The 24,566-nt window shown below is 42.1% G+C and overlaps 3 protein-coding genes across 3 annotated transcripts; all 3 read left to right on the top strand.

The window, feature by feature from the left end:
* Positions 1 to 287: 287 nt before the first annotated feature.
* Positions 288 to 599, top strand: LOC308093007 (histone H4; the record flags this gene model as incomplete). Its single annotated transcript, XM_080439192.1, has 1 exon — positions 288 to 599. The coding sequence occupies one exon, from the start codon at positions 288 to 290 to the stop codon at positions 597 to 599; it is 312 nt and encodes a 103-aa protein (XP_080295318.1).
* Positions 600 to 2,042: 1,443 nt separating this feature from the next.
* LOC308093001 (histone H2B-like) lies at positions 2,043 to 2,417 on the top strand (the record flags this gene model as incomplete). Its single annotated transcript, XM_080439186.1, has 1 exon — positions 2,043 to 2,417. The coding sequence occupies one exon, from the start codon at positions 2,043 to 2,045 to the stop codon at positions 2,415 to 2,417; it is 375 nt and encodes a 124-aa protein (XP_080295312.1).
* A 1,209-nt stretch (positions 2,418 to 3,626) lies between these two features.
* LOC308092979 (histone H3.2) lies at positions 3,627 to 4,037 on the top strand (the record flags this gene model as incomplete). The annotated part of the gene is made up of 1 exon (XM_080439164.1): positions 3,627 to 4,037. The coding sequence occupies one exon, from the start codon at positions 3,627 to 3,629 to the stop codon at positions 4,035 to 4,037; it is 411 nt and encodes a 136-aa protein (XP_080295290.1).
* Between the last annotated feature and the right edge of the window lie 20,529 nt (positions 4,038 to 24,566).

The raw sequence follows: 24,566 nt of genomic DNA, 5'->3' as shown, positions 1-24,566 counted from the left end.
TTGTGTTAAAATGCCTATAAGCAAACAAATACAAATAGAGCAAATAGACATTACATAGATATACATTAATTGCTTCCACTAAGGCTCAGCTTTATAACCATGTCCAAAATAACCGTTGGAGAGGTCATTGTCATGCAGAACACAGAATAAAAGAGCAGCTTTTTAGGCAACGCCCAGTGCAGAGCAGGCTGCCTGTCTTCCTATACGTCCTCAGAACACACATAAATACACAAGGCTTGGCACTCAAAAGTCATTCACTAGCTTTTGTATCGTCAACTAAGCTGAAAATGTCAGGAAGAGGGAAAGGAGGAAAAGGCCTGGGAAAAGGAGGCGCCAAGCGTCATCGTAAAGTGCTTCGTGATAACATCCAGGGCATCACTAAGCCCGCTATCCGTCGTCTGGCTCGCCGTGGCGGTGTGAAGCGTATCTCCGGTCTGATCTACGAGGAGACCCGCGGTGTCCTCAAGGTTTTCCTGGAGAACGTGATCCGTGACGCAGTTACCTACACCGAGCACGCCAAGAGAAAGACCGTGACCGCCATGGATGTTGTCTATGCTCTGAAGAGACAGGGACGCACCCTGTACGGCTTCGGAGGTTAAATCACCTATTCGACTCTCAACAACCCAAAGGCTCTTTTAAGAGCCACCCACACTTTCATTACAGAGTCTATTCCATACTTGATACGTGAGCCACTTTAGGTAGTACTTGTTTTAGAAAACACTTGGTCGTTCGCCTCATACATTTTTAAATGACAATGATTCATGGCCAGTGATAAGGTCTTACAATACAATATCTCAACATGTACACCCTGACCTTCGTAGTGCAGACTCGAGCTTGGAATGGTCCTATTTGGAAAAAATATTGTGGGGGTCTACTCATAATTCCTACATCCCATTATTCCCACCGTTAGGGTTAGTTATAATGGGGTCAGTCGGAATCTAAACGTTTAAAAACGGACAAGATAACCTGTCTGTTTCCATGTATATGTATGCAATGCTATTCACACAGTCGCCAGTGGGGGGGCGGGGTTGGATCAGGGAAAGGTAGACTAATGTGGCCATGATGCAACGTGCCACTTGTGTTTTATAACAGATTATTTTAACTATCAAGACAGTGCAAGTTGAGGGTGCACAACTCACTTGAACTTGTGAAAATATTCCTGCAGGCTGCCAGTACATTTCAGGCGGATAAGTAATATAACACAAATGTAATTGTTATAAGACGCTTCATATAGTCAAGATTAAGATGGGGAAACTAATGTCCATTGGTCCAGCATTTTCTATATTGTCTAGTAGTCTAGAGAGTGACTTCATTTGACCGTGCTACTACTATGCTTATAAACATGGACTATAACAGTTGGATTCACATCCACTACTTGAGAGCATCATGACATATTCCCTGATTCAGTTCGGAATAAATTGAGTTCCCATACCGGGAGTCGAACCCGGGCCGCCTGGGTGAAAACCAGGAATCCTAACCGCTAGACCATATGGGACTGTTGATAGCGAATCGCTGAATTCATGTAATAAAATTACACACGGCTCCAGTCAGATACCCCACTCATCCCAGCTATAATGAACATGATCAAATGCAATTTTTGATCGCTTTGTGTGGTACAACTGGTCAGGGACATGGGTCATAGAAGTATCATCTGTGATTAGTAGCAATAGTCTGCAGTTAGTGGATTGATTAGATTATACTGTATACATTATGCATCGATAGAAAGTGTGTTACAACTAGATTGAAATTGGAGCGTGCCGTGGACTAGAACTATTAATTCAGATTAAAATATAGATTTACCCTAATTTTTTATTATACCTTATCCCTAGTTTATATTTTAGCGGGAACAATAGATGATGCAGGCGGGGAAACATTATGCAGAAACAAAGACAGTGTAAGACACCTCCCTCTGTGGGTCACATAAGCAGTGGCACCAATCATGTGCTGGGAGTCGCACACCTCATTTGCATTGGCCTGGTTTAAATACGGGTGCGACGCCGGGTAAACGTTACTCCTTTTCTTCATCCATTTGAGAAAGAACCATGCCTGAACCCGCCAAGCCAGCGCCCAAGAAGGGCTCCAAGAAAGCCGTCACCAAGACCTCTGCCAAGGGCGGTAAGAAACGCCGAAAGTCCAGGAAGGAGAGTTATGCCATCTACATCTACAAGGTCATGAAGCAGGTCCACCCTGACACCGGTATCTCTTCTAAGGCCATGGGTATCATGAACTCCTTTGTCAACGACATCTTTGAGCGCATCGCCGGTGAAGCCTCCAAACTGGCTAACTACAACAAGCGTCGCACCATCTCATCCAGGGAGATTCAGACGGCCGTCCGCCTGCTGCTTCCCGGTGAGCTGGCCAAGCACGCCGTGTCCGAGGGCACCAAGGCTGTCACCAAGTACACTAGCTCCAAGTAAACTGCATCGTCTGCTCTAAACACAAAGGTCCTTTTAAGGACCACCCATATTATCAAGAAAGAGGAGATCCATATTTAATAGCAATTTAATGTTGGGTGTTAATGCGTCAATGGTTGACTGACAACAAGGGCCAATAGACAGACTGGCTCAATAGCCGTTTGTACTTTCTCTTTATATATACTTTATTGAAAAATTATTCAGGGTTTACAATTTATGCAAAATTAAATTACATACACACACATGCAATACAATATATATATCAAGGCATTTCAATACAAAAATGCTTCCCCCCCCCCTTTTACAATGTTAATAGGTGCCATTGTGTCAGTTTCTTTATTCGTGCGTCCAGAGTTCTTTGTCTTTTAAGTTCAGTTTGCCCTTTCCATGTCTATCCAGACTATTTACTGCACTGAAGCGGCTTTTGTAATCTTTTCTTTTCTCTCCTTCCCATTATTGTAGACTGAAAAATAAGGGTACCAAAAAAGTGTCAGAGAAAACTAGCTAAACCGTACACAATGATAGGAAATGATAGCTGCTAGTTTACTGTGAAGAAATCAGGGGGGAAAAGACACTTGGGCGCAGATCCGTCTGATATTCTCTCATGCACGCATCTGGCCGAGTGGCCGTATGATGTGCACACTCAAATATTATTGAAAGACGTAAATTGTGTTGATGCCGTACAATAATTATCTGCTGTTGCAGCAAAGACGATTATGGACAGGAGAATAAGTCAGCAGTGTTTTAAAAGTCACAAAACGCAGGGGGTATAGCCTGAGTAGGAGTCTCTTGCATTTGGCAGTAAGTACAGCAAGCTATTAAATGTTCACGTTCTTTTCAACCACGAAAAGCTTCAGGCGCCCGGGGAAGCAACTATTTTTTTTGTTACAGAAACAGTGGGTGGTTCTTAAAAGAGCCTTTGTGGGGTTCTGTCGAATCAAGGAGATTTATTTCTTGGCGGCTTTCTCGGTCTTCTTGGGGAGCAGAACAGCACAACAGAGAGTGCGGGCTGACTGTGTATGAGCTCCCCACCAATCAGTACTAGTGGCGTGATCGGTTCCTCCCAGTCTAACTCTGGTTCCTCCCCAAACAAGGAGGTTCCCGACCAGAGACCAATCAGAGAAAGACGGCGTCTCAGAGCCGCTGACATAAAGAGCAGGAGTTTGCGCTCATTTCACCACAACTCCTGACGTTACAGACAGAGAGAGAAAGATGGCAAGAACCAAGCAGACCGCTCGTAAGTCCACCGGTGGCAAAGCCCCCAGGAAGCAACTCGCCACCAAGGCCGCTCGCAAGAGCGCGCCGGCAACCGGTGGAGTGAAGAAGCCTCACCGTTACCGTCCCGGTACAGTGGCTCTGAGGGAGATCCGTCGTTACCAGAAATCTACCGAGCTGCTGATCCGCAAGCTGCCCTTCCAGCGCCTGGTGAGGGAGATCGCCCAGGACTTTAAGACCGACCTGCGCTTCCAGAGTTCCGCCGTCATGGCTCTCCAGGAGTCAGCCGAGGCTTATCTGGTCGGTCTGTTTGAAGACACCAACCTGTGCGCCATCCACGCCAAGAGGGTGACCATCATGCCCAAAGACATCCAGCTGGCCCGTCGTATCCGTGGAGAACGTGCTTAAACTAATCCATCACTTAACAACCCCAAAACGGCTCTTTTAAGAGCCACCCATCTAGTTCTTTAAAGAGATTTTTCGCTATGCGTAATATGTAGATTTAATTATGTTAGGAAATATGATCGTAGCCAACATACCTCCACATAAATATTCATGCACTTCACCTAAAAGTGAACAAACAACATCGATACTGGACACATGCAGTACGTTTACATTAAGCTTTCTCCGTTATCATTTCTTAAAGTTAGTAATAATGCTTCCTTTATGGGATTCTCTACGAAAAAAGTTATAAAGTTATAGCCTTTTCCGAAGCCATTTCCATCATGGAAATGATCACTGCAGAGTTAAAAGCAACGTGATTGACATCTGTTGGTGAAATCGGTGTAGTGCAGTCAAGTGAGGAATACAAATGAATATATTTTGCATGTGTCTAGTGTAGGTCAGTGTGTGTGTATTTAGTGACATGAACGCACACACTTTATTTTGCTATTAGTGTACAATAGGCTGTGTTAGCTGGTACAGTTGCCCCAGGTTCTGTTGCTGTACAGGTGCACATTCTGTAGGCCCACACACCAAAATTACAACTATATTAGGCCTGAATAAAATGTCAACTTAAGGAAACAGTAATGGAAGAACACATACGTATTGATGTCACTCTGTTGTTGAGTGCAGCCCTCATTTGAAAGTTAATTTACACTTTCCCATGACAACAAGGGAGAAGGTTTGATGGCATGGTGAGAATGAGGGAATTTAATATCTAACACTGTCATCAACTATGAGCAAACCATGCAGATGTGTCAGCATCACAAAGGCCTCTAGCTTCCTCCTTTTCCCAAAGCATCACTCCAGTGTACGAGAGAGGTCGATACTGTAGTGAATAAAGGCAGATTGCTGATAATATCATGCATTTGGTGATCATACTACTTAAGCATTCCGCTTATTTCTTATTTTACCAATAGTTGCACAAACAGGGCAAATATAGCACTTGTATGTGTGTACCATTCTCGTATATCTGTCTTATAAGAAAATAAGAAATATGTCACCCTGTTTTGGGAACACATGTCATACGCCTTGGCTATGGATGCTTTCACGCAGATGATATTAGATATTAGAAAGGCTTATGTAGACTACAAGAAAAGACAGGTCATGTGGGAAAGCCGGATCACATCTGCCTCCCATGTCACCTGGCTTTACCAGTCTGCACTGGGTGTCAGAGGAGAGTGCAAATGCAGATTGTCTTGGATGTAAAGATGCAAATCAGACTAAACCAATGTCAGAGGTAAGTGTCTTTTTATTGTATTTTTTGTCAATGACGGGGTCCACAGAACATCCACTGTTACATGAGCCACTGCTTCATTTCATGACTTTTAAAATAAATTATTTGGTATTATAGATGCCCCTGAAACTGTGACGCGATCTACTCCAAACTTAAAGATGAAGTGATGGAGGAGGTGGAGAACACCCTCATCTGCTTTGTCAACCACTTTTTCCCTCCTTCCATCAAAGTAAAGTGGACTAAGAATGATGTGGAAGTCCCTGGAGAAGATTCTATGACACGATACCTGGGTAATCCTGATGGGACCTTCCTTCACATCTCCACCCTGCGCTTCACCCCTCAGAAAGGAGACATCTATGCCTGTACTGTGGAGCACGAGGCCCTGCGGGGGCTACGGATCCTACTGAACAAATTATTCGTATTACCAAATCATTATTCCACTTATTTGTATGTTATAATCAACAACTGTATGATATAAGCAAAGCATTGATGAGCATGAGACCTTGATGATCAAAGTTAACAGGTAACCCTGGACATAATTGTCCAATCCAATCCACTTTATTCATAGAGCACATTTAAAACATCAGTGTTGAACCAAAGAGTAAAACAATAAACAATACACAGGGGGGAAACACATAGAGGGTGCAACACTCATAGACACATAATTGTCTTCTTTTGTTCACAGAAGTTGACAGGTCCACCTGTCTTCTTTGGAGTTGGTCTGGCTCTGGGACTTCTGGGCATTGCTATTGGAACATTCTTACTTAAATAAAAGCTTTCACATTGAAATGTCAAAAGAGTATTTCTCTTTTTAATGGGGAAACATCTCAGAAGTATTTGTAAATGCAAGTAACGTGTTTAACTGTTTACTATCCAGACTTACAAACAAATCACAAAATTACAGAAAGTAATTTGATAGGACTTTCTCTGTTTTGCCTGGCCCCTCCCTCTGGAATGCACCCCCGAATAATATTAAAGACGCTCCATCCCTCCAAAACCACACTCAAAGCCCACCTTTTCAATTTGTTTTCCTTTTTTCTTTATGAAGTTGATTCCTTCCTTTTCTTTCATGTAAAGCGACTTTGGGTACTTTTGCTCTATAAATCTGAACTAATATTATTATTGTGTGCGAATCTGTTTGCTAAACACACACACGCACGTACGTACGTACGCACGCACGCACACGGTTGATGAATATCCCCTTCCTTTCCATTGAGCAGGATTTCATTTCGTTTATCGTATTATACTGGGCAGTTAAGCAAACTAATTGGGCATTTTATGAAAGAAGCATGACACTTTCATCATCTATGTATCATATACCCCAAGGTTTGATTTCAGACGTGGAAGCACTTTCTGACTGACCTCTGGTGACCTTGAGCGGTCATTGACCTCATAATTGCATTTTTGCCACTTTTTGCCCCATTATTCTCCATTATAATAACTAGATGTCAGGGCGGCCCTCACATCTAGTTTAACAAATAAAAAACACATCATTACGAAACAAAAAAACAAAAAACAGTCTGAGGCAGGTTTCGGGGCAAATGGAGTTATTGTGTGTTGAGCTGATGGACATATTTCAAAATATGATGGACATATTTTTAAAAACAATAAATAAATAGTAATACATAATAATTACAATAGTTCAGTGTAAACAATATTGTCAGTTGTTCCCTCATCATTACCCTCAATGTAAACTTTGACAGCGCTGGCTCTCTTTCCCCTTGAGAAGGCTGTGTAGAGTTGGCCATGAGCGAACACAGGCTGAGGTAAGTAGATGCCAACTCTGTCATTCTCTTGGCCTTGACCTTTATTGATGGTAACGGAGAAAGTTAACCTGACAGGGAACTGGTGTCTGAATAATGTGAAGTCTTCACTTCTGTCATGGTGAGGGATCCTTGGGAGGAAGATTCTTTCACCCTTGTTTGTCCCTACTGCAATCTCACATTCAATGACTTTGTCCATCATCTGTACCACCACCATTCTGGTGCCATTCCTGAGAGTGTGCTCGGCACCTGCTTGCAGGTTTCTAAGCAGCATGACTGGGGCTCCTCATTTCAGTTTCAGAATATGGTCAGGGAGTCCACAGGGTGTCAGTGAATTTAGGAATTCCACAGGCGTAGAGTTCTTGTGGTTCTCCTCATTAATTGAGTCAGCTGAGTAGTACACTCTGTCTTCTCCAGGGAACTCAACCATGCACCTGTCGTTGATCTCCCGGATATCGTTGTTTAGCGGAGTGTATACAGTGCCTTTGAGAAGATTGTGTCTGTCAATACATTCATTCTGCAGGTCAGGGAAGGTGTATGAAATTAAAGTATTCAAGTCTTTAACCAAGTGGTGTGGCGGAATGTGGATTTGAACTTCAGTGTGTCCATGTGCGAGTCTGTCTTCCCCTAATTCAAGGAGGTAATTAGAGAAGTCCTTCTCAGCTGTATCTATCCTCATGTTGATGTTAAATGTATGCTTCTGCATTGCAAGATATAGTGGTGACATCTGGATGCAAGCTCTAACTATTTGGGCCCTACCTGGGTTTAACGTTTGACTGTCTTTAACTCATCTTGAATCAAGGTCAATGTGTCTTTCATAATAAGTTCATCTCCTTTTGCTTGATGAAGGCGGTTCTTAATTTCATTATCTTGATCAAAGACAAAGATTTGTGAGAATTTGGGCATCTTTGCACTGTCAGGAAAGATTGCAGATGGAGTAATGTGGTACATCTGGCCACTCATCTTGAATGTCATTGGTCCTTGTCCTTTGAACTCCACTATCTTACCAGTGACGTTCCTGGAAGCCATTGATACTAAACCATTATACTGCCTGATGTTGTCCATGAAATGCCTGGATTGGAGAGTCCCTGTCAAACAGAGATTGTAGTCTACTGTAGGAGTGGGGTCCATGAATGTTTAGAGTTGGATCTTTCCATATTGGCAACAGTCACGGAAGGACTTCTTACCAACAGGACCTTTTGATTTTTCCCAGGGGAACATGACAGCATGGCATGAATTGCAGACGCTATCCATAGTTGGTGTGTGAAAGTCAACTATTTCTGTGGGTTGGTGTGGAGGTGTCCATGCTCTTCTGAAGTTTCTGTCCCTTTTTGTGGTCCTTTTACGTTTTACGCTCTTGCTTTTACAGCGTGTTGCGTTTATATGTTCTACTGCACGAAGGACACACATGCGCTTGGCGTTTCGGGTCCGACGGCCCAGAGATGGTATTTTTTTGCGTGGCATGGCTCTGTAAGAGATATTTATGAACCATGACGGCTAATTATAGCTCTGCACACACGTCATGCGAAGTCCGTCTCCCCTCGGTTCCCAGCTTTGCTTTGCTTTGCGGCCCTAACCTCTAGTCACATCCTCCCAACCTCCCAACCTCGGTCATGTGATAAAGAGGTCAGACTTCCTGTATCTGGTTGCTATGGCAACCTGCCAGATCAGGCTGAGGGTCTGATAGGAAAATCAGAGAATCGATCAAACCGAGAGTCCGATCACTGATCGAGGTGGAGTAAGATGCCTAAAACATAGCCATAGCTCTGATCAACAGTCTGTGACGGGTCTTGGAGGCATGTGGAGTGATCCTGTGCTTGCGAATCCCGCACAAACTTTCGGAGCTTTTGTCAATTATATATAGTAGTAAGAAGTAGTAAGATAGTAAGATAGTAAGATAGTAAGATAGTAAGATAGTAAGATAGTAAGACTAGTAAGATAAGATATATATGCTTGTTAGAATGACAGTTTTGTTCTAATAAATGAAAAATGAAACCTAGAGAGAGCAGCAGTAAAAAAGAAAAACAACAAGGTAAAGAAGTGATAATGCATTCAAAGTGCAATTCATCTCATGATGTTGGTTTGGGGGGCACTATATGGTGAGCGTTCAGGGTTCTGATGGTTTGGGGGAAGAAACTGTTGGACAGCATGCTGGTGCATACTGATGATGTCACTGGTAGGCAACTGTCTGCAGCCGTCCTCTGAGACACAGAATGAGTAGACCAAAATGGTACCATAATGAACATTAGTGAGTACACCATAATGTCACACTCAGTGGTCTTTTTCACTGTCTTCATCATCTCTTTTATTCCCTTATTCCCTTCAGCCTCCTCATCTTCGTTGTCTTCATCTTAGACCATGGCGAAATTCAGAGTTCTGCTTATTGCTGCTCACGTGGTCAGACATGAGGTTGGGGGGGTCCTTAGGGATTAAGGGTTTTGCTTATATATGTTACAGGGTGATTGGAGAACCAGGGTGATTGAAGAAGGCACGCTCGTTTTTACCACCCACCCAGCAATTCTGTAGAAGCAACACTAGAGGGAGCCACAAGCCAGGCTTGTGCACAAACATATATGGCCACGACCACACACACACAGTCACACACACACACACACACACGCGCACGCACGCACACGCGCATGCGCTCATGCTTTCAATTTAGAAACAACACTAGAGGGAGCCACGCGCCAGACTTCCCAACTAAAGTGCACAAACATATGGCCGCGACCGCACACACACACACGCGCACGCGCTCATGCTTTTTTTGGTTTATTGAAAGCAGGACTGTTAAGATACTTTTATTGTGTTCTGGCTTTTGTTTTAGTTTCTCCCTGACACACACACACACACACACACACACACACACACACACACACAGTGATCCATGAAAAGAACTATTCTGTCCCTATGGGTTTACAACTCGAACGGCGCTGTGTCGACTAGCAGAGCATCGGCCGGTCAGCGCGGGCACTCGCGCCTGGAGGCGCGAGGGCGCGCCTCCTCGGCCTCAAGCTCTGCTGAGTCGGCGCGCCTCCGTCATGGACAAGCGTGTGCGTGTGAACGTGTGTTCAGCGTTCCCCTAGCGTAGCTTCCTGGTGAACAACAGAAGACAGGTCCGCGTCGGCGTATCAAAGCCCCGCCTCGTGGCGCCGCGTTCTCCTTCTTCTCCCTGAGGAGAAGGAGGACGGTTTATTACGCGAGGCTCCTCCTCCTCCTCGCGAGCCTTGCTAATAAACCCTGTCTCGAAAAGCCCCGCCTCGCCCGAAGCCCCGTGCCTAAAAACGAGCGCTCTGTCTTCAATTGCCCTGGTTCTCCAATCACCCTGTGACATATACACCCATCACATTGTCAGGGCTGGGAATCGAACCTGGGACCTTCTGTTTCCCAGGCGGCCTCTCTACCCATTCAGCCATGGCCCCCATTTTTGTGAATGGGTTGTCGTGGTCATTTCATACTCTCTCTCTCTCTCTCTCTCTCTCCTCTCCCCCCTCACAGCCCCTCCCTACCCACATGGTTTCTTCGCGTCGCAATCTTCGCTCACTTTCCCCATGTGATCTTTCCTCTTCTGTTCTCTCTGCTCTCCCTGCCCCTGAATCCTTCGCTCTTCTATCCCCTGATAGCGCCACAGATCGTCTTTTCTCTACTCTATCCTCTTCTCTTGACCAGGCGCGTATGGTGGGTTCTAACGTGGACCGGGCCAGATTCTTAACCCCCCCCCCCCCCCGCCCGCCCCGCTCGCGACCTGGCAAGAGAACCGGTTTGACGGGGAAACCGGTTTTTAATGGCCACCCATTAACAATTCGGCCGAATGCAAATAAGCCCGACATAAAAACAAAGGCGAATTTCTGTGGTTGGCTACAAGAGAATAGGGTGAGGGGGTGCTAATGTTGTTATGTTGATTTTTTGTTTTTTTTTCCCCTGGGGGAGCAGAGTTTTCCAGACCGGGCCATGGCCCCATTGGCCTCTATGACGATACGCCCTTGCTCTTGACCATGTCTGTCCCCTCACCACCAGGCCTGCACGCCAAACTCCACCTGCCCCCTGGTTGTCGGACTCAGTGCGAACTGAGAGACGGAGCCTGAGAGCGGCTGAGCGAAAATGGAGAAATGGCAACCTCCCGGAGGACCTTCTTACCTTCCAATCTCTCCTTTCTTCTTTTTCCTCCTCTCTATCTGCTGCTAAAACTGCTTTCTTCTGCTCTAAAATTCAGGCTTCTGCTTCCAACCCTAAAAAACTATTTGAAACGTTCTCCTCTCTCCTGCAACCACCACCCCCTCCTCGTCCCTCCTCCCTGACGATTTTGCCAACTTCTTTGACAAGAAGGTGAACGATATCCGATCCTCCTTCCCTCCCCCCCCCCCGGCTGGTGCCCTGCGCACTACCCACACCCGTCTACCTTCCACCCCTCCCTCTCTACCTTCATCTACTCCTCTTCCCCCCCCCCTCCCCCTCTCTATCCCACTTTTCTACCCTCTCCCCTAACGAGGTCCTTCTCCTTGTTACCTCTAGTCCCCCCACCTCATGCTCCCTGGACCCGGTCCCATCCACTCTGCTGCAGTCCACTGCACCTGAATTTCTTCCCTTATTGACCCACCTTATTAACACATCTCTAACGTCTGGTTGCTTTCCCTCTGCTTTCAAGACTGCCAGAGTCACCCCCCTCCTGAAGAAACCGACACTTGACCCCTCTGAGATCAAGAACTACAGACCGGTTTCCCTTCTATCCTTCCTATCTAAAACTCTTGAACGTGCTGTCTTCAAACAACTGTCCTCGTATCTCCACCAGAACAACCTGCTGGACTACCACCAGTCTAGGTTCAAAGTGGGTTACTCGACCGAGACTGCCCTCCTGGCAGTGACGGAGTCGCTCCATGCCGCTAGAGCAAACTAGTTAACTAGTTGTACGAACTCTTGTTTTATTATTGTTTTATTGGATCTTGTTTATTCGATACACTTATTTGTTTTAGCTCTTGCTCATTTGATTTTCCTATTTTGTCTCATGTGTTTATGAAAGTAGTTAGCTGATATTTTGCACTTTTACTTTAGCGTTAGGTATACTCTTAGTTGATTGTTTTAGAAGAGAATGCACTTAATACTTCTTGTGATTAGTAGTTTTGTTCCCTACCTACAGTATGTTTGTTGAATGCACTTATTGTAAGTCGCTTTGGATAAAAGCGTCTGCTAAATGACCGTAATGTAATGTAATGTTGTAGAAGTGGACCTCAGCTCCTTCACACTTACATAGTCAGTCTTACAGAATGGTATCTGCATTTCATCATGATTTGTGTGCATGGGGTTCTCATCTTAAACAAGCTTAGTGCTTAATGAGATTTCCAATTTAGTAGACCGTGTATTGTGAATTTGTACTTCCATGTACTGTTATGTACTGTCATGTACTGTTCACATGTCTTACTAAATAAAGTACATCAATCAATCAATCAATGCAGTTTCTTTAGCTGCATGCCTTCAATGCTCTGCAGCTGGAGCCATTGTCTGGGAGTAAACAGCGGGCGTGTCAGCTCCTCCTTTAGCAACCTCCCACCCGAATGTAGTGATGTCTCTTTCCTCTGCAGGCTGCTCGCTGTTTTTTTAATACTTTATTAACATGTTAAAATAATAATTCATTCAGTTCTTTCATAATAATAATAATTTCCACACGTTTTATGTCCCTGTTATTAACAGACATTTCAACCCCTTTTTTTTGTGCATGTAAAACCCCTTCACCTATACATACAATGGGGATAAACTAAATTAAATAATTGCATACATGTATCCGCATACACATCCTTTATGAGGGGACATAAACAATAAATATACTTAAAGGGCAAGACCACTTTGGTAGAGGCTTGGGTTGTCTAGTTACCTTATGATGTAACTCCAAAGGTGGACAAGAAATCAAAAATAATTGCTCCATTGATTAGAAATTGATAATTCAAAATATGCTCCTCATTGACTTGCATTGTACGGTGAAACAGCTCTCAAAGTCACTCTTTTAGCACAGAAACAAATGCTAACAAACTTGATTCAGACAATATAGAGCATCACCAAACCCAGTACTGCTAGTTTTTTTAATAAAAATGTTAACTTCCTGTTGATTTAGCCATTTTTATTAAGAAGAAAACCCGGACTGGATCTGCGGATCCGGATCCGGATCTTCAGATAGTAAAATCAACCGTGAGTCTATTTATAAATTAATGCAATGTGTTTGATCAGTGACCTGTGGAGTGGTGCATATCAGACAAGATAAGATACTGTCTACATTTATAGGCTCATTTAAAAGTTGATACGGCATTGACGTGGATTGTTTTATGCAAGTACTCTTTTTATTGTAAGGCCAGAGTACACCAGAGTGATACAGTACAGCTGTAAAAAAAAAAAAAACGGAACATTATTGTTGTGAAGACAAGTACCTAATTGTAGTAAGGTAGGCTTCTGTCTACCAAATTCATGCAGTTTTAACATAATTCAGCACCATGTGTTTCACGTTTCAATTCAATTGTACAATGGGTGGCCCTTCACTCACTTTATCGAAGTCAGTATGAACCCCTGGAAATAAATCTTGCCCACCCCTGGACTAGTATGATATCATACTAGTCAAAGGTGTATAGAATTGTTTACAATATGTTTACATCACATTATGGTCTTGGTGTTACAACAGCAACAGCTTTACTGGCACCTGCAAGATCCAGTAAGGTTCACAAGTCTTAGTAATGGAGTCCCAGTACCAGCACAACCTATTGAAATCTGTGATATTTTGTTGGACGGAGGTTGTCTGATCCAATAGAAGCTGGTCTGAAGCAGTTTTTACATGCTGAATCAGTGCAGCTTGGGTGGGAGGAATGTTCTTGAGGGACTGAGAAAAGCCACTGTCAGGATTCATCTACTCTGCTGTGGCCGCAGCTCTTGCGTATATGATGATGATGACCATACACTCCAATCTTTGGACATGGAAATTGGAGTTGATCTTTTCAGGCTCCAAGGTGAGGGTGACCAGGGTTTCTGTGAGATACCTGCACTCCTTTTCCCATAGTCCGGGAAGGCTGATGTTGGTCAAATTGTACCAGGTCCCTTGAGAACCTTCCTTCCACCCAAGTGTCAGAACCTGGGAACCTTACTGGACCCATCTTGCAGATGCCAGTAAAGCGTGCGCTATCCTCCTCCACTGTGGCTGCAAGAGTCATTTGGTGGACACAGCAAATGCTGCAAAGCTGGAGCTACTTAGTATACATAAAAAGAAACTCCAAAATAAGCACGTCAGTGCAATCCTAAATGATAATGGACAATTGATAGAGAAGGAGAAGGAAAAAAAGGGAAACCATTAGAGAATTATGCGAAAAAAATTAACCAGAAAATCCCTAACAACGAGGCAAAGTTGCACGCCTTTCTGGATTCTATTGTTTTGAGCGAGGTTGGCCTTAATTCTGCGGGTGGGGACATTACTAAAAACGAGGTAAGGGAAGTAATTAAGCAGTTAAGTAAGGGTAAGTCACCAGGCCCAGACGGTCTACCTAGTGAGTTTTATCTCTCGTGTACGGAAGAATTAGTGGATCTGCTAACTACGGCTCTTAATGACGGAATTCAGACAGGCAAAATGAATGCATCATTTTATCATGGGGTTATATCACTAATATATAAAAAAGGGTCGGCACATAATTTAGATAATTGGAGACATGTTACACTAATGAACGTTGATTATAAGATACTTGCAAAAATAGTAGTTAATCGGATAAATAACGATTTGGAAGAGCTTATCGAAAAGGAACAGACATGTGCCATTAAGGGAAGGTTGATTTGGGATAACTTAGGGATTTTAAAGGAGAATACCGGACAAATTAAGTGTTGCCTTTGATGTCTCGTTGCTTACCGACCGACGTGAAAAGTGGCGTTCTTTTTTTGGCGTTGCTTGTTTCCAGAATCTGGCAACACGAGTTGCCAGGTTCTGGAAAGAAACAAGCATCCAGTGTTAACTCGTTCGCCATTGACGGTGGCCTCGCTGGAAATTTCAACGCATGTTTGACTATCATGAGACTCCACAATGACTAGGAGTAGAGAGAAAAACAACTTTGCCTCGGTTAAAATAGACGAATCTCCCTGACCCACGCGCTCCCATTCTGACAACGGAGGGGGTTTAAAAAATTACGACACAGGAATCTATGGAAAAAAAGAACGCCACTTTTCACGTCGGTCGGTAAGTAACGAGACATCAAAGGCAACACTTAATTTGTCCGGTATTCTCCTTTAAGGGACATTACTTGTGATTATGCAAAGGATGAATTCTTTATTGTAAGCTTGGACCAGAAAAAAGCCTTTGATTTCATTTTCATTTCTATAGAGTACTTGTGGGAAGCTTTAAAAATATATGGTTTTAGACAGGATTTTATTGATATTATTAAAATGTTGCCTAGTCCACAGTTCAGGTAAATGTAAACGGGTCTTAACGGAGGCCTTCGCGATTAATAGGGGGGTCAAACAAGGGTGTCCGTTGTCGGCAGCCCTCTACATTTTAGCCATTAACCCATTACTAAGGAGAATCAAAAACGACAAAAGGCTCACAGGAACAAAAACTAGTGGTGGTGAGCGGGTAGTCGTCCTGGCTTATGCCGATCACCATTATAATAAAAAACCAGAAGGAGTTGGATATTGTTAATGAGCACCTGTCACTTTATGAAGAAGTTTCAGGGTCAAAACGGAACCATGACAAAACAGAAGGTGTCTGGTTCTGGAGGAGGGAAGCTCGACCTATAGTTAGTATAAAAGAAACGACCACAATGACAGTTCTGGGTATAACATTTTGCTATAAAAGTTGTTATGATAAAAACTGGGAAAATAAGGACAATGAAATAAAAGATGAATTGGACAAATGGGAAAACAAAAAATGTTGTTACCGAAACAAAGATTTTAATCATAAAAACATGTATAGTGGCAAAATTCTTATTTTTGGCAACACTTTTTCCTCCTAAAGACCAGACATTGATTTTTTTAAAATAAAAGGTTAGTTAATTTTATATGGGGAACTACCAGGGAGGTCACAAAAAGAAGCTTGATGTACCAAAGCAAAAAAGATGGAGGGCTTGGGAATGTGGATTTCGGACTCAAGTTAAGAATATCATTTTGCAAAAATGTAGCTTCCGGTAGGAAAAGAAGAGCATTGTGGATAGGTGAGGCCTTAAGCTGGAATAAAAGGAGGCAAGGAGCTCTGTACCTTATTTTAAAATTATGTATGGAGATTTAGTCAACAAAGTCATACATTTAAATATTGACTTTGTTGAAATGAAATGCCCAGTAAACAGATTTATGATAAACTGTGTGATGACCTTTATGGTGGCATCTTCCCCTATAAAGGTCTAAATGACTCACAAAAACAGGTGTGTATAAAAAATATTTGGAATAAAAGCATTACCGGAAAAAAAAGGGATGTCATGTGGCTGGTCTCAGTGAGGAGGCTGGCAGTAAGAGCAGTAGTTAAATGGAGCTGCTTTGTAACAACTGTTATATGCCCTATTGACGAATCTGTTGAACACCTGCTTTTAGATTGTCAGAGGTCACAATATGTTTGGGGGGAAATGGCACAAATTGGTTTCAATGTAAATGTCACTTATAATACTGTAATGTATGGAGTTTTTAATGAAAAAATGTCTGTCATGGATCAAGATTTTCATTGGTATGTGGTGTGCACTGTAGTCAACCAACTATGGAAAACGCGATGTGCCATGGTGATACACCAGGAGTCCATCTCTGGTGAGGTGGTCTTCAAACAGATCAAAACCGAATTAAAAAGGCAAAGAACAATTGACTCCAGAGGAAAACAACTGAAACCATGGCACTTATTGACAATGTAAAAAAGAAAAAAAAGAGGGAAAAAAAAACACCACTATTTTTGTAATGAAATATTTATTAACCTGTATTGAAATGTCTATTTTTGTACTGAAATATTTATTTACCTGTATTGAAATGTCTATTACATGTATTGAAATGTTTATTAACATGTTATGTAACCACGCATTCCTTGTAAACCCTGAATAATTTCAATAAAGTATATTAAAAAGCAAATGCTGCAAAGCTGGAGTCTGTTGCATTTCGATATATATATATATATATATATATATATATATATATATATATATATATATATATATATATATATATATATATATATATATATATAATATATATATATATTATATATCGAAATGTGTGTGTGTGTGTGTGTGTGTGTGTGTGTGTGTGTGTGTTTTTTGATTGAATATTTTATTAGGCAAAAAATGTAAAACAGCACAGTTACATTTAAAATACTTTGTCTAACAGGTCCGTTCATAAAAGTCCTTGCGGACTTGTTTCCAATGAGGGCCTTGGTATTTAGTGTGTGTGTGTGTGTGTGTGTGTGTGTGTGTGTGTGTGGTGCAGTACTGTATGTATCAGTTATTTCAGAGCTGTTCTGTTGTTGTAGTAACACCAAGACAAATCCCTAGCAACCATTTGTTGTTTAGCAATTAACTTTTCTGATTCTAATTTAAACATATTGTTCAAATTCCATACACCTTTGACTTTTATGATAGTGTTCAATGTATGCTGAGCATTGATGTGCATAGTGTACTGGCTGTTGCTGTATACTTTGGGTTCTATAGTCATATTATATTGTTTCAATAAAATTACATTGTTTTCTCCAGTTTAATCTTAATTTGATCTCATTCCTACAACTACTGTATACACTCAATCTGGATGAAACTTTATGTTACATAACATGTTTGGTATAGTGGCCATATTTGTAATAAGCAAGTCAGAGTGATCTAGATGGATTCAATCATAAATATGAGCATTCCAATGTGTTTATAAAAAAAGCATAAAGTAGACACCAAGTTCGCCAAACATGACAAAGATTAAGGTAAGTAAAACCATTTTTCAAAACTAATATTTCTTTGAAATATGTAAAATAGAGGTCCAGCCACACCCAGTCATAAAGATAAGCATTCCAACATGTTTCTAATTGTCAAAAAAAACTTAGACACCAAGTTTGCATTTATAGCTCATCTGGCTCAAAACCTTTTTTTTGCTGTTTTGTCATAACATTTCAAATTAGAAATATTGCACTTTTCTATGTTTCCCTAAAGTATTCTGGACATTTTGAGCACCTCAGTAAATCTGTAGCTCCAACGGTTCAGCAGATAGAGCCATGTTGGAAGTAGTGCACCGGTTATGGTCATTTTAAAAAGGTCATGGTCATTTTCGGGTATTTCGTCCCGGATAGAGAATTAGTCAAAGTTCCTAAGTTGTTCCCTGGGGTCATATTAGCCAAGAACAGTTGAGATATTCTCTCCTAAATGAAGTGCATACATATCTTAGCCAGGTCCTCTTCTATAGTTCCAAACCATTCCAACATCTAGTTATTTGTTTGAGAGCTGTAATTCTCAGAATCCAAAAAACTCTTACCTCTGTAGACTTTTGGGACGTATTCCTAAAAGTATATTGTGTTTTTCTAAATTAACAGCTCTTCCAAATATTTGTTCTATGGTTTGTGAAACTTTGGACCAAAAATGTTGTATTTTGAGCCATGTAAGGAAAATATGGGTATGGTCCGCCCTATTCTCCCCACATCCCCTCCAGTAGCTAGAATTTAATGTGTACTAGGATATTGATAGAGGCAGGTCGCTTGCTCTGATCTGCAGCCTTCCACCAACATGACCTGCAGATGCCATGCAGTATACTGTATGCAGAATCATATTCGTCTGCCAATAGAATGCGAAGAAGAACTCTGCACTGGAATGTAATGAGACTAGTCAGGGTATATTCTAGTACTTTAAGCACATACCTTGCCCTTCTCACTGGGTAAGAGACAGCATCACATCCTAACAGGTTCTTGGAGGAGGACAACCACAAGCATCCGATAAGCACAGTGTATTTTGTCCAGGATTTATCATTGAGAATGAAGGCCACTCTACCCCTGAGCCACTCCCGCCTAGTTATGGCAAGAGATTTATTTCTGGACATCAACATATATAGATGTAGACTCTAAAATAACCTTGATATGTTGACTAAAAGCAATAATATAGCCATTTCCAGATTTTTGCCTATTGTTTACATCATTAATGCAAATTATGCTGATAAGGAATTTCTGGACATCACAAACATGGACTTTAACTTTTAAGACATCTTTCTAAGTTAACTGGACACAACATGTTAGCCATTTCCAGTTAATTTGCTCATTAAGCAATTAATTTGCTGATTATGCTAATTATGATCAATACGTGGTCCCTAGCATAGGCGGAGGATAATCACTCTACATCCATACTGTCTGGGATCCGGAAGACAACTGACTAAACAGGCGGGCTGCACAGATACACATGGGAACTCGCTGTGTCTGTGAGCCAATAAGAACACATTACGTCCAGTAAACACACACACAATAGGCTGTGGGCAATACTGTAGCTGGGAATAGGCTGGCATTTGTTCCCGCGTTACAATATAGAAACACTGTAGAAAGTTTCATGCTTCTTTCATAAAATGCCTACCATAATATGATCTTATACGCCCCATTATTACATAGTCCAATGCAAAACAGGGACTAAGTCACTATGATTGGATATCTAATATTTCATTTCCTTGTTCCTGTTCTGATCCTGAAGACTTGGCGTTGCTACCTCCTGAGAGAGAAACATTAGTGTTCTGGTTTTCTTTTCATATTAAGTATGAATATCTGGAGTTACCCCTTTCCCCTTTTAATTTTCATTCACCTTTTTAGTCGGGGTAAGCAACATTGAGTCTTTTCTATTACGCCTGACCCCATCCCTTAAAAAATTAGGTTCACTGGACTCCTTTAAAACAGCCCTGAAAAGTCACCTTTCAGGACGCCAAAGGGGGAGGTAGTTTTCACTTCTCCCTTAGACAGGCGACCCCCCCCCCTTTTCTACTATGTATAGTGTTTTATATTTGTGATGATATTGAATGTTTGTTGCTATTTTTTATATGTTGATTAATTGAATACCTAGGACCCCAGTGGAAACAAGATCGCAAGGACTTTTTTGGTGTTATCCTTTTAGACAAAGTGTTTGACTGTACTCGTGCTGTTTTACATTTCTGGCTAATAAAATATCCAATCAATCAATCAAACAAACAAACAAACAAACAAACATGTCTGAGTGAAATGCATACAAGCAGAAAGTGAAGTTCAGTTAATATAAAACTTCTGAGCTATGCTTTTATCTGTAAGACTACGGGGTCAATGTTACTGTTGTCATTTCACTAAATTACAGGCATCCAGTACATTGTCAGTTATCTTCAATCGTCTACATTGTTTTAATGTGTGATTTGTACAAATGTTTTTTTCTTGACCACAATGTTAACATTTAGATAGCAGGTTATTTAGTCAGATGCCAGATTCATTGTTTACCTGCTATTCTATTAATTAATAGTAAGCTACAGATTATTAGGTCCCGAGCACTGCACAGTAGTGTGAAGCCCTATTGAAACTGCAATGATTATTATTAGGGCCCGAGCACCCCCAAAACCAAAACCAACATCATGAGATGAATTGCACATTTGAATAGTATTGTACCTATATTGCACTTTGAATGCATTAGCAATTTCTTACCTTGTTGTTTTTCTTTTTTACTGCTGCTCTCTCTCCTCTCTCCTAGATGTTTTAATGTCATAGCAATGTCATAACAGAACTATCATAATAGTAATAATCACCATTTCTGTAATTTTGTGATTTGTTTGTAAGTCTGGATAGTAAACAGTTAAACACGGTACTTGCATTTACAAATACTTCTGAGATGTTTCCCCATTAAAAAGAGAAATACTCTTTTGACATTTCAATGTGAAAGCTTTTATTTAAATAAGAATGTTCCAATAGCAATGCCCAGAAGTCCCAGAGCCAGACCAACTCCAAAGAAGACAGGTGGACCTGTCAACTTCTGTGAACAAAAGAAGACAATTATGTGTCTATGAGTGTTGCACCCTCTATGTGTTTTCCCCCTGTGTATTGTTTATAGTTTTACTCTTAGTATTTTAAATGTGTTTACTGATGTACAGCACTTTGGTTCAACACTGATGTTTTAAATGTGCTCTATGAATAAAGTGGATTGGATTGGACAATTATGTCCAGGGTTACCTGTTAACTTTGATCATCAAGGTCTCATGCTCATCAATGCTTTGCTTATATCATACAGTTGTTGATTATAACATACAAATAAGTGGAATAATGATTTGGTAATACGAATAATTTGTTCAGTAGGATCCGTAGCCCCCGCAGGGCCTCGTGCTCCACAGTACAGGCATAGATGTCTCCTTTCTGAGGGGTGAAGCGCAGGGTGGAGATGTGAAGGAAGGTCCCATCAGGATTACCCAGGTATCGTGTCATAGAATCTTCTCCAGGGACTTCCACATCATTCTTAGTCCACTTTACTTTGATGGAAGGAGGGAAAAAGTGGTTGACAAAGCAGATGAGGGTGTTCTCCACCTCCTCCATCACTTCATCTTTAAGTTTGGAGTAGATCGCGTCACAGTTTCAGGGGCATCTATAATACCAAATAATTTATTTTAAAAGTCATGAAATGAAGCAGTGGCTCATGTAACAGTGGATGTTCTGTGGACCCCGTCATTGACAAAAAATACAATAAAAAGACACTTACCTCTGACATTGGTTTAGTCTGATTTGCATCTTTACATCCAAGACAATCTGCATTTGCACTCTCCTCTGACACCCAGTGCAGACTGGTAAAGCCAGATGACATGGGAGGCAGATGTGATCCGGCTTTCCCACATGACCTGTCTTTTCTTGTAGTCTACATAAGCCTTTCTAATATCTAATATCATCTGCGTGAAAGCATCCATAGCCAAGGCGTATGACATGTGTTCCCAAAACAGGGTGACATATTTCTTATTTTCTTATAAGACAGATATACGAGAATGGTACACACATACAAGTGCTATATTTGCCCTGTTTGTGCAACTATTGGTAAAATAAGAAATAAGCGGAATGCTTAAGTAGTATGATCACCAAATGCATGATATTATCAGCAATCTGCCTTTATTCACTACAGTATCGACCTCTCTCGTACACTGGAGTGATGCTTTGGGAAAAGGAGGAAGCTAGAGGCCTTTGTGATGCTGACACATCTGCATGGTTTGCTCATAGTTGATGACAGCGTTAGATATTAAATTCCCTCATTCTCACCATCAAACCTTCTTCCTTGTTGTCATGGGAAAGTGTAAATTAACTTTCAAATGAGGGCTGCACTCAACAACAGAGTGACATCAATACGTATGTGTTCTTCCATTACTGTTTCCTTAAGTTGACATTTTATTCAGGCCTAATATAGTTGTAATTTTGGTGTGTGGGCCTACAGAATGTGCACTTGTACAGCAACAGAACCTGGGGCAACTGTACCAGCTAACACAGCCTATTGTACACTAATAGCAAAATAAAGTGTGTGCGTTCATGTCACTAAATACACACACACTGACCTACACTAGACACATGCAAAATATATTAATTTGTATTCCTCACTTGACTGCACTACACCAATTTCACCAACAGATGTCAATCACGTTGCTTTTAACTCTGCAGTGATCATTTCCATGATGGAAATGGCTTCGGAAATATATAACTTTTTTTTGTAGAGAATCCCATAAAGGAAGCATTATTACTAGCCTTAAGAAATGATAACAGAGAAAGCTTAATGTAAACGTACTGCATGTGTCCAGTATCGATGTTGTTTGTTCACTTTTAGGTGAAGCGCATGAATATTTATGTGGAGGTATGTTAGCTACGATCATATTTCCTAACGTGATTAAATCTACATATTACACATAGCGAAAAATCTCTTTAAAGAACTAGATGGGTGGCTCTTAAAAGAGCCGTTTTGGGGTTGTGAAGTGATGGATTAGTTTAAGCACGTTCTCCACGGATACGACGGGCCAGCTGGATGTCTTTGGGCATGATGGTCACCCTCTTGGCGTGGATGGCGCACAGGTTGGTGTCCTCAAACAGACCGACCAGATAAGCCTCGGCTGACTCCTGGAGAGCCATGACGGCGGAACTCTGGAAGCGCAGGTCGGTCTTGAAGTCTTGTGTGGTGTTGCCCCCTGCTGTCGATCAGGATAACCTCAGCATCTCCTCTGCACTCTGCACACCATTGCATCTCGTACCGTCAGCCAACTCCATGCAGTGTGTCTTTGACTGGAATCTGTCGTCGAACGTCGTGAACTTTGTGATGTCTGTGATGATGTGGGAAGTTGCTCCTGTGTCGACCATCAGACCTGTCTGCTTGACACGACGTCTTTGTTGAATCCCGGCATCACAGTCACTCACTCGGAATGAGTACTCGCCGTCCTCCTCCGACACTCTCTGCAAGTCATCTCGCCACTGCGGTCTCCTTCTGCAGGCTGCGTAACGGTGTGTGGAACTCCGACAGTGGTTACACCACTGCTGCTCGTGGCATATTTTAGCGAGGTGCCCCCTCACGCCGCATCTGTAGCACACCACATCACCGCTCCCAGCTCCTCGCCGGTCACCTGCACTTGTCCGTTGTATAGTCGGTTGCACCTGGGTCCTCATTACGTTGTCGACCGATGCTGCTGCTCTGCACATCTTCTCAGTGTCCTCGAAACTCCTGAGCTTAGTCTTAAACTCGGAAAAAGGCACTGGCTCCTCACTTTGTGATACATGGATTGCAAATGGTTTGAACGTTTCTGGGAGTCCCTTCAAAACCATTGCCACCAATAGTCCATCACTCAGTATCTCTCCCGCATTTCTCAAAGCTGTTATAGCCGTCTCGGCACGGATCACATAGTCTGTTATACTTTCACTTGAGGACTTCAGTAGTGAAGTCAGTTCGGTGTATAAGCAAATGATCTGTGGCTTACCTTTGCCTGCATAATAGTCTCTCAGGATTCTGAGTGCCTTGCGGCCATCATCAGCTGCTTCTCGCATAACCAGCGACAAGCTCTTATCGTCCAAAGACTGGATCAACTCGGCGTATGCCAAGGCATTTTTAGCCTCGTCAGGCATGTCTTCACCGGCATCATCATCACCCTCTTCATTCTCTTCGAGGGGCGGCTCGGGATCATTTAGAATTGTATTATTTAATCCTTGAAGTAACAGATGGCCCAAGAACTTAGTCTCCCAAATCTCATACCTCTGCTCGTCTCCGTCAAAACACAGCCTGGACCAGCGACTACTGGAGTCCCCTCGCATGGCCATGCTGTTATCCTGTTGTTAGCCTAGCACGCTAACAAACATTTCACCTCAAAAATAAGTGTGGCAACTCTGGGCCCATAACCTGTTGGCAGAGTTACACTACAGTCTCTGCATGCGTACCACAATACTTTAGATGAGATAATATAGACGGAGGTATAAGGAGGACAAGGAGACATCAGTCATCATCTCAACCCATTCACTTTGAACTGGGGAATTTTTATTAAGTCACGATTTTATACAAGTCAGTAACAAGCACTTCCTGTCGTGCACTTCAAAATAAGAGCATACATACAATGGAG

Source organism: Gymnoscopelus braueri, assembly GCF_963280865.1.
Source record: "Gymnoscopelus braueri genome assembly, chromosome: 10".
NCBI lineage: Eukaryota > Metazoa > Chordata > Actinopteri > Myctophiformes > Myctophidae > Gymnoscopelus > Gymnoscopelus braueri.
Note: the sequence above shows the minus strand (reverse complement) of the source record. Positions and strands in the feature narration are given on the sequence as shown.